Raw genomic sequence first — 12,467 nt, 5'->3', positions numbered from 1 at the left:
CATCACCTTCACGGGAGAGTTTGAATACCAAGCAATGACTTTAGAAGAAAAATTGGCATTTCATGCCATGTCACTTCTCCTGACCAAAAAGGCATTTTAAAGTCACTGGTGGTGGGGATAGAATGGTGTAAGTTTTGTGATATCCCATACAACACAGTAAAATATACAGCTCTATCTTGAAGGTTTAGGACACTGGCAATGAATGCCTTGCAACTCTACTACTGCATTTAAATAATCAATGCCTCCAAGTAATTAATTCTTTCAAGCCTACAAACATGCTTGATGACAAAAGATAGAAACAACCAATATAATTCACTAAATCTAGAGTACTTGCTGAATGTTGTCCTCTTAGGAACAAAAAGAAAGTGGTAGAGTCATTAGAGTGTTGTATTTAAAGTCAGACAATGCAGAGCAAATACTTCAAGGAGGAAACAGCCACAGAAAGTCATCCCCAACTGCACACTCAGAACTCAAGTTGCCACCACCAGTGTGCTATTCCAGGCACAGCACAGGGCCAGGAAACAATGCAAGTACAACCAGAGAGCACAACTGGCCTCTGGGCATGCTTGGGGGCAAACAGGACTCCTTCAAAACCTGGAACTGCCTTCTTAGTTATTTAACAATTGAGAGCAAAAAGCATGAATGCTGCCCAATTGTTATTAACTAGTGTTATTATTCATGTAACTGCTGATTTCATCCTCCTCACATCCAATAGACTAGTGGTAAATGCTGTGTAAAGCAAAAAGTGGGGCTTCAAAAAAAAATCCCATCCCTTTCTCCTCTGGATTCAGCCACATGCACTGTGTATTCCAGCTACATGGAACAGATGTCATCACCCAATAACTGCTCACACAGTGCACTTAGAGATGTTTGAGATAATGCCCTACAGAGAATTCTTGCTAAAAATATGCAGCAAATATTCCTTGCCAGTGTTGTCTGAGGAACAGGGAATATCCAGCCACAACTGCCTCCTACTCAGATACAGCTGTTTGACTTATTACACTACTTATATCAAACTGTGCATCCATAAACAACTGCAAAATTACAGATGGGATGAAGGACAGAGAAAGAAACCTCATTTGGACCAAAGCGAAAAGTTTTAAACATCTGTCACAAAGTTAAGGTCAGCTTTTCTTTTTTGTTTTCATTTTCTCCTCCACACTCTCCCCTTCTGCACTGCTGGCAAACACAAACAGAAAAAAAGGCTTTGGCAGGTCTAACAGTTTGTCTTGCCTTCAGGATGATAATATGTTGGGGTCTCCTCCCCCTGCCGTGGGGTCCTGGGAGAGGGACCCTGGGGGGTTTCCCTGCCCCTGGTCAGCCTCGTTCCCCATTGTTTATTTTGTGTTCCCCTGCATGGGCAAGGACCCTCGGGTCCTGTGATTGAGCAGTTCCTCAGCAGATCCTTAGCCATGAGGCTGGAGAAATGAACATCTCTGAAACATCTAGCAAGAATCAGTCCATATATATTTCTTTTCCATAGGCCTCGTTGTCTGATACACGTGTTGGCAGTATCCCCACCGTAACAATAACATGCTCAAATACTGGCAAAAACCCTTTTATTCCTTTTGCTTTGAATTACAATAGCAGGCAATTGTTGTTCAGAACATTGATTGAGTGCCCAGTGTTCAGATCTTGCTTGAGCAGCCTGGAGAGAGTATTTATTTCCATTGCCAGTCCCAAGCCTTTCAACAGTTACCAAAAAATAAGGGAAAAATCCTAAAATGCCCAACATCACAAAAAAGCACAGCTGTTGTGACAAGTGCCACAGCCTATTAAACTCACGTTTTCTTTGTGAGGAGCTACTGCTTATAATGACATTTTGCACTTAGATACCACAACACATGGTGCTTCATCTTCAACTCCCAAATTTCACAGTGTGTTGTATGAACAACAAATACCAGGGAATGCCACAAGACTTCTGCAGAGAGCAGAGCTATGCTCAGTCACCCCAGCTGGGATTGCCAAAACTGGTTGGTGACCCACAAGACTCCATCACAGTCTGGATGTAACTCGAACAAAGTTTCTGATGACCATTGGTCTCCTGTGGCTTCCTGCTCATTTCTTCCAGGTAACAAAAAATGAGCTCTGGGATCTGGAGTGCACAGGCAACTGCCTTGATTCCATTGTCTGCTGAACTGAAATGAACTTCTCTGATCCCTTTAGAACAGCTCCAAGGTATCAGGTATCTCAGGAATGCAGAGAAAAGGAACACACATGCTGGAGAAACAGAACTACAAGTGACCTTGAACCAACAATGCCAAAGAGACTTCTATTCTCAAGGGGGAGTAGAGTTTATTCCTCTTTGGCTCTCACCTCACACACACTCTCCCAGTTGTGAGAGAGAGATGTCAGAAAACAAGAGAAAAATTCACATTTAACCATAGAAAATCTATCATATAGCAGTTTAGTTACAGTTCCTCCCTGCTAAGTCTGACCCAAAGGAAGGAAAAAATCCTCGTGAAGTGAATAGAAAACAAGAAGTAAAAAAAAAAAAAATCGACACCATGTACTGAAGTGACAGCAGAGACTTATACCCCAAACAAGAAATGTCACAGAGGTTAAAACCAGCTGCTCAAACAGATCATCTCATTAGATTGTTGCATTGCTTCCAACAACATTGTAAAACTGGAGATGGCTGACAATACATAGGAAAATGAAAAAACAACTTTTTATATGGCCTATAAAAAGCCAAAGCTTAATAGGGAACTTAAAGGCTTTGGGGAAAGTTTGCAGTGCAACAGAGTTCTAAGAAGATGGAGAACTCAATGTGGCAAAACATCAGGAGCTCACAAAAGGAATAGCCAAAGCAAATAAGCTCAGAGCAAAAAAAAAAAAAAAAAAACACCTAGCAAATATCTTTTACATATTTAGAAACCAGATTTCAGCTTTTTCAAGTTATAATGAAAATCTACTTAATCCACATCTAATTGCTGCAGCTCATTAACATAAATTTCCTACTTTTCTCCCCAGCAGATGAAAGGGTAGCTGAACCTTTTTAGGGTACCTAAATTTTTGAAACATTAATTTTTGAAACATTAAACCTAGTTTCTCATGAACAGCACGGAAGGTAAACTTTTTATAACCACAGGGTAATGGTGCAGCAACAGACCAATTCTCACAATGGCAAATACAAAAGAGGCATTGGCTCTAACTCAGAGGAATAACTTCCAAAGGCAGGATATGCCATACAGCCTGGATAAATCCATCTAGGCCAATGGCTTTCCTGCTGGGACCAGATCACCCTGGGAACTGGGCCATACCAGCTTTAGAAGGCCAAGAAACCCACATTTAATGTACCACTCATGTCACTGTTGGTTGAAATCTACCTGCCCAGTAAAAGGATCTGTGGAACACTATTGGTATCCCCAAGTGACCCTGGCATGATACAATTCAATATTATCTCTGTCACAACATGACTGTGGTGCCAGGTACACTCAATCTTAGCCACCACTGTGGAAACTTGGGGTTTCTATGTATTTAATGACAGAAAGCTGATAACACAGTAGATTAGGAAATACCCTTGCAAGTCCTGACTTCCTCCCCCACTTCCATTTCATTATTTTTCAGACAACTGAATCTAAGGAAAAATCTCCAGGCAGCAGCACAGGGATAGGTTACTGAACCCCAGATCATGTGCACTACTGTAATGCATCTCAGTCAGGCAGCTGACAGCAGAGCTGAACAGATCAATTATGACATTTCATTTACATCAAAGTGATGAGATTTCTAGATAACACTGTTTACCATTTGCCTGCAGTCCTTCCACCAGGTTACTCAGCCTCTCAGGAGGCCAAAAGGGCACCTGTTGTCCATCCACATTCACTCACTTGACCCCAGAGCTTATTCTCACCACCAAGTCTGTTACTCACAGAAACTACATTAAGAAGCTCATTACTTTGAATTTTCATCCTTTCAATTTTTTTTCTTTTTAAGTAGCTATTAAACTATTTAACTAACTTGGAGCAGAAGAGCAACTGAGAATGTTTCCCTGGGGTAGTGGTAAGGATTCACGCTCCCACTCCTCCACACCCTCCAACAACTACCTCTCCTCTGAAAACTGAACAAAAGAGTCATGCTCTTCCTGCTTTCTCTGAATTTCAGCAGTTTTATATCTAATGCAGTCAGTTCCTCATAAAGCCTGCTGATTTAAAGGGTCAGCCACAAAAGCTTCCCTTGGATTCAAGAAGCATTTTATTTACAAGATGCTTTCTCAGTACTACTGGGAGCTCAACAGAGAGCCCTGAGGCCCACTTGACACCTGCCAAAAGCTCTTGTGTCAATGGCAGTTTGCTCAGGTACAAGTAATTCTAAGTCAGTAGGGATCTGCCACAACACAGAAGAGTAGCCCTGGCTGTGCAGTAATGCCAACAGGAATAAAATCAGTAAAAGGAAATTCTTGTCACTGAAGCGATGGGATAGGGCTCTCATGATAGACATATAGGGAACATACCTGTTGCATAAGAAGGGATTATTACTAGACAGTCAACTTTTCTGGAAAACAAACTTACATAATCCAGAGTTTGCTCCAAAACACATTAAAACCAGCACAATTGTTCTTGCTGACTTGAAATTTGACTGGCTTCAAATCAAATCCCTCAGAAAAGCCTCTGCTTTGCCAGCAACATGCTTTTGTTTGAGAAGATGAAAATCCCCTAACTGCACTGTGCTTTCTGCACTTCTGCTCCCTTCCAACTTCAGGAGATCTTTTTAGCTTCAAATCTGAAAAAAACCAACAAGAATGCACACTCAGAGCTGTACTAACTTGTTAATCTGTAACCATCATTTCCAACTTCACCTTTCCCACCACCATGACTGACAATTGTTGCAAGAATATATTACACTACCTCGCTTCTCCACTTACATTCCCATGGTTAAAAGGCAAGAACTCTGTCCTCCAGCCCCACCCCCCTTCTGCCCTTCATGGATACTGACTGAGGTATCATCACCTCGAGCACAATTTTACACTGCAGTGGTTTAGGTCTTTGACAGGTAAAACACACAAGCACCTCAAATCATGCTGGATTGCACTGGAATTAAGTGATGGGAGTGTTCACAGGCAGCCTTGCAATAGGCAGCCCCCAGCCTCCCAAACCATCTGACTGGACTCCAGCATGCCTTGGCTACTGCCCCACACCCTTGGAAACTCCTCCCAGGTGGAGTTTACAAAAGCAGTTACTGCCATCATGTCGGGCCTTGTGTAAGCTGGAGCCTCAGTCACTGAATTTTTTCTCTCACTCACGTTCCCAACTGTGGTACAACAAGCACCAAGCACTGTGGTCACTGCTCCTTGCTAATAATGGTCTTTACAGGACCTTAACAGCATGGGGAGTTTTTTAAGTAAGAACATTCTTTGACATTGCTACTCCCCACTAAAAACCAAAACAGTATGTTAAGGAAATTCTAGATCAAGTAAATACTTGTCTGCCCTATAATGAAGTCTGTTATGTGCTATATTCACCTGCTGATTTAGATCTGGCTGATATTTTGCTTTGACATCATTCACAAAGACAGGAACAACCATCAGTTCAGGCTTAGTCTAGACACAAACTGCTTTGAAAAAGATTCCGAATAAAAGAGTTTGTGTACAAAAAGCAGTGGTTTTGCAAACTCTTCTCAGTAATCAAAAGCTCAGATAGAAGCCACTTGCTCTCCTTTAGGTGAATGTTTCAATGTCTGGCAAAAAGCAGAGAAATTGCTGCATCCATCTGTGAAAAACATCTCCAGCTAAACTTAACAGTAGTTTTCACCAGGTTGGAAGAAGTGTACAGGAAACAAACAAAAGAATGTGATCTACAGAAAAGCTTGCCTATAAGAGCATTATATCACATGCCAGTGGAATTGCAGAAAGCAACTAAGAACAGGAATCAAGCTTCTCAGAGCAAGGAATGAGAAAGCAACTTTTAAAGTTTATCTCCGTAAAGCAGATAGCTTAAGAACAGCTGGGTGTGAAAGAGAAGCCTTGAATTAGGGCTCCAGGGGTATGATTAGTACAGTGGTCTATTTTTACATCTGAGGTTAGTATCTCAGTACAAATATCCAGTAAAAACAGAAATCCAGAGCACATTTGGTACAGCCATTTCCACTCCCAAAAACACTAAGTACCCCCCCAGTGCTTCTCTGCAAGGCCTCTATCAGGACTCAGGAAGTTTTGCTTCTGAATCACCTTGCTACCTTAAATCAGCAGTCTACAGACTCCAGAGTATCAATTTTCCTCAACCACACAGACATTTATCTGCACTCATAGGAGGCTCCTGAATTAAAACTAATAAATCATCGATTTTGCAATTCTGCTATTAGATCAGTGACAAATTAATCTCCAGCTGCATTGCAGAGACAGCTGCAGTGTAAACGCAGACACACTGATTATCAGTGCTAGACTACAAAAACAGTCCCAAGTCCTGGCACCATAAAGCCAAAAATCACTCAAAGGAAAGCAAGCAAATAACAGTGCTGATAAAAGATCCAGGATATAAATTGTTTGGATTTCATATCAGTTGATACTGGGAGTATTTGTCACTAACGGGTAGTAGAGCAGTGCCAGCCAGAAATCCAGTTACAGCACAACAAGATCTTCTCAGTGCAAGAAATTAGGAGAGGAGTTAAAACACGGGGCTGGATGTTGGAAAATATTGCAGTAATATTCCACAGAGAGGTAAGCAAGTTACAGCTGGCAAGAGTCTCTTCATACAGTCCCTGAAAACAGTGAAATACAGGGGCCTCTTGCTCTTGTTCCACCACAAAAGAAGAAAAGGGAAAATTCTGACAAAGTTTGTCTAAACTGAATCCAGTGAAAAGTGGATTCTGTGCTGACCATAACACAGATAAAAGTGCCCACAAAAACAAGCTCCGTGGCCCACAGCAATGACTGGCAGCTTTCTACCTGCCTTACCAAAACATGCCATCCCTGCTGGCCGTGGTGACAACTGCCTCATGCAGTGGGATGACCCACAACCATTTGGTAGCTTGTGCCAATGTTTTCTGGCCCTAAACCTGATAATTCTGCATAAAGCAAACCCAGAAACAAGAAAGTTGGTCAGTCATCAAGTCTGTAGCAAACTATTTTCTTTTTATAGCAAGAGAGGTCAAGGAAGATGTGATTCAAGCTGTGCTGATTCCTAAAGAGGTGCTGAGAATTAACCAGAACGCTGAAGCTTCCTACACTGGGCTCCTGGGGACTTCAGCTGAAACTGGGAACAGGAACCCACCAAGAAAACTTCCAGAACAGAGCCATTTATAGAAAAAGGGCAGTTCTTTTCAACTCTACCCAGCCCTATACAATACCAGTGAACATGCAATGACAGTGCTGGCAGGAATCAGGTCTCTGAAGGGAAGCATTGGGGACCTGAAATCAGAAGTATGCCTAAGATGGGTCAGTCAGAAAGCACATGGACGTCTCAAGCCTGAACAACAAAACAAGGACACAAATGAGAGAGTGAAAGGTGAGCCACAAATATAGAAGACAACAGCAGGAGGACCTGTTAGCTCCTGCTGTCTCAATTCAGCCATGGAGAAGGTGAAAACAAACCTGGATTGTAATGTCACAGACTATATATAGTTTACTACTTTAGTTTCTGGGATATGAACTGTCTGAAAGGATACTCAATAGAGTATATTTAGACTGCAGACCACTATGGTGCAAAATTTAAATTGGAGCACATGACATCTTCCTCTTGAGTTCCCACAAAGCTTGGGGAAACAGCGTTAACAACTGAGATGGTCAGAAATTTTTCAATCATGTATTTTTTTAAAAGTCCCAAACCTTCAGAATGGCTTCCTTCTCCCATTCATTTCTTTCAGGCTGTCTGCCTGTCTGTGAACTCTCCACAGCAGTGTGCACACAGCCTGCCAAGAATCTGGACCCTGGGAGGGCCGTTTGGGCCCTGCAGTACATGGACTGTCCAGAGCCTGAATCCCAGAGCTGCTCTGCTGAGGAGAGAGAGGAGTGACTTCCCAGGTAAACAGGAGCCTGAACTGCAGGTACCAAGGCCTGGTCTCCATCAGCAGCTCTGCTGTCCAAGCATCCACAAAACGGGAGACAACTGTTTAAAGAGATTAAAGCAAAGGTAATTGTTGCACAGTGCAAGACATTTGAAAACAATCACACGAAGTTCAAGATGTGAACCAACACTACCTGAGGAGTTCCAAATAATTCTACACACGAGTCAGAAAAAATAACTCTGAGTATGAAAAGCAGCAAGATGTTAGCCCCTCCAAAAAAACCCCACAGAGTGGGATGCATACCCCCCGCCACAAACATGAATGAGGAAAAGAGCATCAAGATTAACTTATGTGAATGACTAGGTGACTTCAAATATCTCATTAAGTGTCTGTGTCCTAAAAGAAGAGTCAGGTCCAGCAAGTCAGCAGAAGAAAGACAGCATTGCCACCAAGGCTAAAAGGATTGATGTAGGTGAACATCAAAGCTGTTCAGTTCTGAAAGGAAAAGCCTGAAGGAAGTACAGGCGACTTGATCTTCAGGCACGTGTTAGAACACTCCTATCACTGCCTCTCCTAAGAGCCCAATTAATTTCAGAGACAAAAAATGCCTCATCTTATTGCTTGAGCACCAATTTCCCCCTCCACTGTACCTCTGAGCAATAACAGAGTTGCAATCAATTTGTAAAAACATGCAGGGCACTGTTACAGAGCTGCCTGGGGTTGTGATCCTTCCACAACAGCCCAGTGAGCTGAGCCAGCCACTTGTTGGAGCAGCAGCAGGCAGATCCCCAGGTACTGCAGCAGGAGACTCCAGCCCACAAACATGCAAACAACAGGTTCCCCCCTGCACCCACTGACAACAGGTTCCCCCCTGCACCCACTGACACCCAGCAGATCCTGCTGGGACAGGCTCAGACCTGACCTGTAGGCTGGCACTGGGAGAAGACAGCTCTCACTAGGGTTAATATTAAACTTACACATTAGAGCAGTTCCCACCAGCTTTACTGAGAATTGCACATGTGGTCCAAGACTATTCATCCTTATATGTTCTCTGCTGGTCACATCCTCCAAAAGCATCCTTCCCTTTGCAGTGTTCCATGAATTTGAGTACTAGCTTTGTGAACAAAACAAAGAATGATTTTCCAAGAGATAAACATAATGAGTTTGGTAAATTGGCCAGAGTGATGTAATCCAATGTGAGACATCCAAAACAAAGTTGGTTTTGATTATTAGTGCACTGAGAACAAGGAAAACCAATGAATCAAACTAAATCTAAGACAACTTTTACCTTAATGTGCTTCCAGAAGAGAAGCACCATTATCACTAATTTTACGGAAAAGGAAATTGAAGTAATGAATATCAAAGAATTACTCAGTCACCCAACAGATCAATTACAGAGAAACAAGATATTCTGAATCTCATTATAGTCTTCATTGCAAAACACTAACTCTGATCTGCACAGAGCCAAGCCCCAGAATGCTATGGAGACAGATAACTGCAGTACTGACTTATTTTCCCCCAAGACACGACTAGTCCAAAAAACCCTGGCTCATTTGTTTTTATGGTTCTAGGGCCACCTTCTGTAGTCCTTCTGAAAATATCTTCCATTTGCACTCCTTCAGAAAAAAGCAAGAGAAAATTGCATGTATTTCAGGCTGTTTATTACCTTTAACAAAAAGCTGAACACAAACAATTTAAACACATCATTATCTCTTCAACATGAGGAACAGATGAGTAGTATATTCAAATTAATAGACCAAAATGTTTTTCTGCTATGTTGCCATAAATAGACAACAAAACATGCAGTCACTGGGATATGAAAGGTGTCTGGTCTTCAGAGCCATTCTGTTTCTTATGTAATATATGATAAAAAAAAATATCGTATTATACTCTTGGCTATTAAATCCACTACACGTCATTACATTAGAGGAATTTAAGACTTTGGAACAATATCTTACTTTTTGAAATTAGTAGAAATTTTGTCCTTTCTTCAACCGAGCCAGAATTTGGTTTATTGCTGTTGATTTAGTTCATTTACTCCACTGGCTCTTTAAAACACAAAGATAATTACAAATACAAGCTCTTTAAGAAAACCCATTACAGCTGTTATTGAACAAAATACATGAGGAAATCCTTTCTTCAAAATTTTGAAAGAGAACAGTTTTAAAAACCCCACAACAATTTGATCTATTCCAATTTAAAATGCAACTACTACAATTATTTTTTTTTAATTTCTTGAAAATTATTATATGTACATGGAATTCTTTTTAAAGTTGCTTAAGTACATTTTCTGCTACTGGTCTTTCAGCAGCTCAAAAAGTATGTAAATGCAAACAAGCTGCTGAAACCTAGACTTCCTACCATGGTAGCAACTAAAACTGAACTTCACAGGTAGCTTGAAAATACAGTGGGTATGAGTAGCTTACAAAGGTAGAAAAGCAGATTCCCATTCTCTCTTCCACCAGTGGCGTCTGCACGTCTCTCTGCGCTTACAGGGTCTGTGCTCTGCCCATCAGCTGAAAGCTTTGGACACAGCTCTCTTTTGCTTTGTTCCCTCAGACCTTTGCACTGTGGGGTTCTGATCTCACAGCTTTCCAGGACTACCCCAGAGCACCCTTTGAAGCACTGAGTGCCCACCGCTCAAGGTGACTGCACTGCTTTTACCACAGGTCAAATGGGCTAATGCAGAATTTGGCTGCTCATTAAATCACCTCAGTGTCAGCCTGCCCAACAGAGTCGTTGTCTTAAAACTCACATATGTCACACATATGACAACCAAAGCAAAAAGCTGTAACAACCAACCTCCACATCATGTGAATGTCAGTCTGCCATCCTATACAACAAATATTCCAGTCAGAATTAAAGTTTTAATATGCCAAGGCTCTCATGAAAAGTAAATTTATTTACGAAGGCAAAGCCTGCAGTCATCATTTCAGAAACACCTCCTTGACACTGGCAGGTGTTCTGCAAGCCAACAGGCTGCACAACCTGGCCAAGAATGTCAGACACATACAGCGTGTTATAAAAGGCACAGAAACCAAATCTGTGCCATCCAGAAAGTTTTCACTTTCAAACCAGGCTTACAATAAAGCACTAAGAAGTCCCTTACCGTGAATCTCTTTATGTAATCAGAAACACAAAATCCTCCCATGCTCAAACGTAGGGATCTGTGCAGGGCAGATTCTTGATATAAAGTCCCCATTCTGTTTGGCTTGTCTGGTGGTCACCCTTGGTAGCCTGCAGCCTTTTACTGAATAAAGCTGCAGAGCCTCCCTGGATCTTGCTAGAATTCTGCTTGAGTGATAAACCAGGCATTTCATCTTATCTGACACTACACCAGGCATTTCAATCATTTCACTGCCTTATCAGCAGTACTAAGTTCTATCCATACCCCAGCGGTTCACTTCCTGAATCACCGATAACAGATACTCCAGGGCACAGAAACAATACAAGATGACAGCCAGACCTCTGGAGTCACTGAACAGTCCCTTCTTTGCATTTCTTTGGTCCTTCGCTGATTTTCACCCGATTTTACTTTGCTTTAGCTGTAACTTAAGGACAGCACCTTGGCTTCAGCCAAGCAATGACAAGACTGTCATTTATCCAAGTGCTATTCTATTTTTCAGTGACACTGATAACTGCTGCAGCTTATTTGCTTCAACACAATGGGAATATTACACATGTGGGAATTTCTTGTGTTTCCAATTTCTTTAGCACAGGAATTGAGGGAACAGTGGATGGACACAAAAGGACCATTCAGGAGGGTTCATCCTCCATCAGAATTCACATACCTATTTATGCCTTAAGCGCTGTTTCTACATCTGAGGCTATGCACAGAGCCATTCACGCCAGTCTGTAAAACACCTTACCTACTTACACAAGTGTACATTGCCATGAAGTCCATGTAGGCATATTTGTGAAGCCCTAGATCTAGGATCTTTTAATTTTTTTCTACCTACACAGTTAAATATACAGCCACAATGCACCCAAATTATGTTCCTCATGCATTTGGTCCTCAGTTAATGAATTCCTTTTTATTTTGCCCTGTGTAAAATACATTTTCTTTTAATAGAGTTCTGACCTGTAAGTTTGTGTCCACGGAGGACAAATATAAAAAAAAACCAGATACCAAGATGCTGGATGACCAAAGAAGGAATTAAGTTCTAGAGAAGCAGAAGCAAATCTGTTTTCAGTTTTAATCTGTGCCTTCCTTTCCCACTCAGCCAACAAGCTGTAATAGAATTATCTCTGATTACAAGCTGCAAGTGATCTAACATTAAGCTGAATCCATGAGGCATGGGTACACAAAATGACAGCCTCTCACTATGGCCCTGCCTTTGAGCAGGTGGACAAGCACCTCAGGCAGCTGGCCCAGGGCCTGCCACGGGCCACGTCTTCACTGCTTCAATCACAACAGAAGTGCGTTCTACCACAGGATGGGTGCACGTGCACTCTCCCCTGAAACAATCAGGCAAGCAATGGAGATAAGATACTGTACCTTAATCATTATGATCTAAGAGATGTCA

At 41.8% G+C, this 12,467-nt stretch overlaps 1 protein-coding gene across 4 annotated transcripts in view; it reads right to left on the bottom strand.

Moving 5' to 3' along the window:
• Window positions 1-12,467, bottom strand: part of MYLK3 (myosin light chain kinase 3) — a 33,554-nt gene extending 21,087 nt beyond the window's left edge. The window contains exon 1 of one of the 4 annotated variants that reach the window (XM_069026832.1): window positions 12,440-12,467. In XM_069026832.1, coding sequence (XP_068882933.1) covers window positions 12,440-12,448 — 9 coding nt within the window. In that variant the 5' untranslated portion in view covers window positions 12,449-12,467. Of the gene's footprint in view, window positions 1-10,367; window positions 10,407-11,050; window positions 11,166-12,439 lie in introns of those variants that run through there. The other 3 variants (XM_069026828.1, XM_069026830.1, XM_069026831.1) reach the window with 3 other exon arrangements.

This window comes from Aphelocoma coerulescens, chromosome 11 (assembly GCF_041296385.1).
Source record: "Aphelocoma coerulescens isolate FSJ_1873_10779 chromosome 11, UR_Acoe_1.0, whole genome shotgun sequence".
Taxonomy (NCBI): Eukaryota; Metazoa; Chordata; class Aves; order Passeriformes; family Corvidae; genus Aphelocoma; species Aphelocoma coerulescens.
Note: the sequence above shows the minus strand (reverse complement) of the source record. Positions and strands in the feature narration are given on the sequence as shown.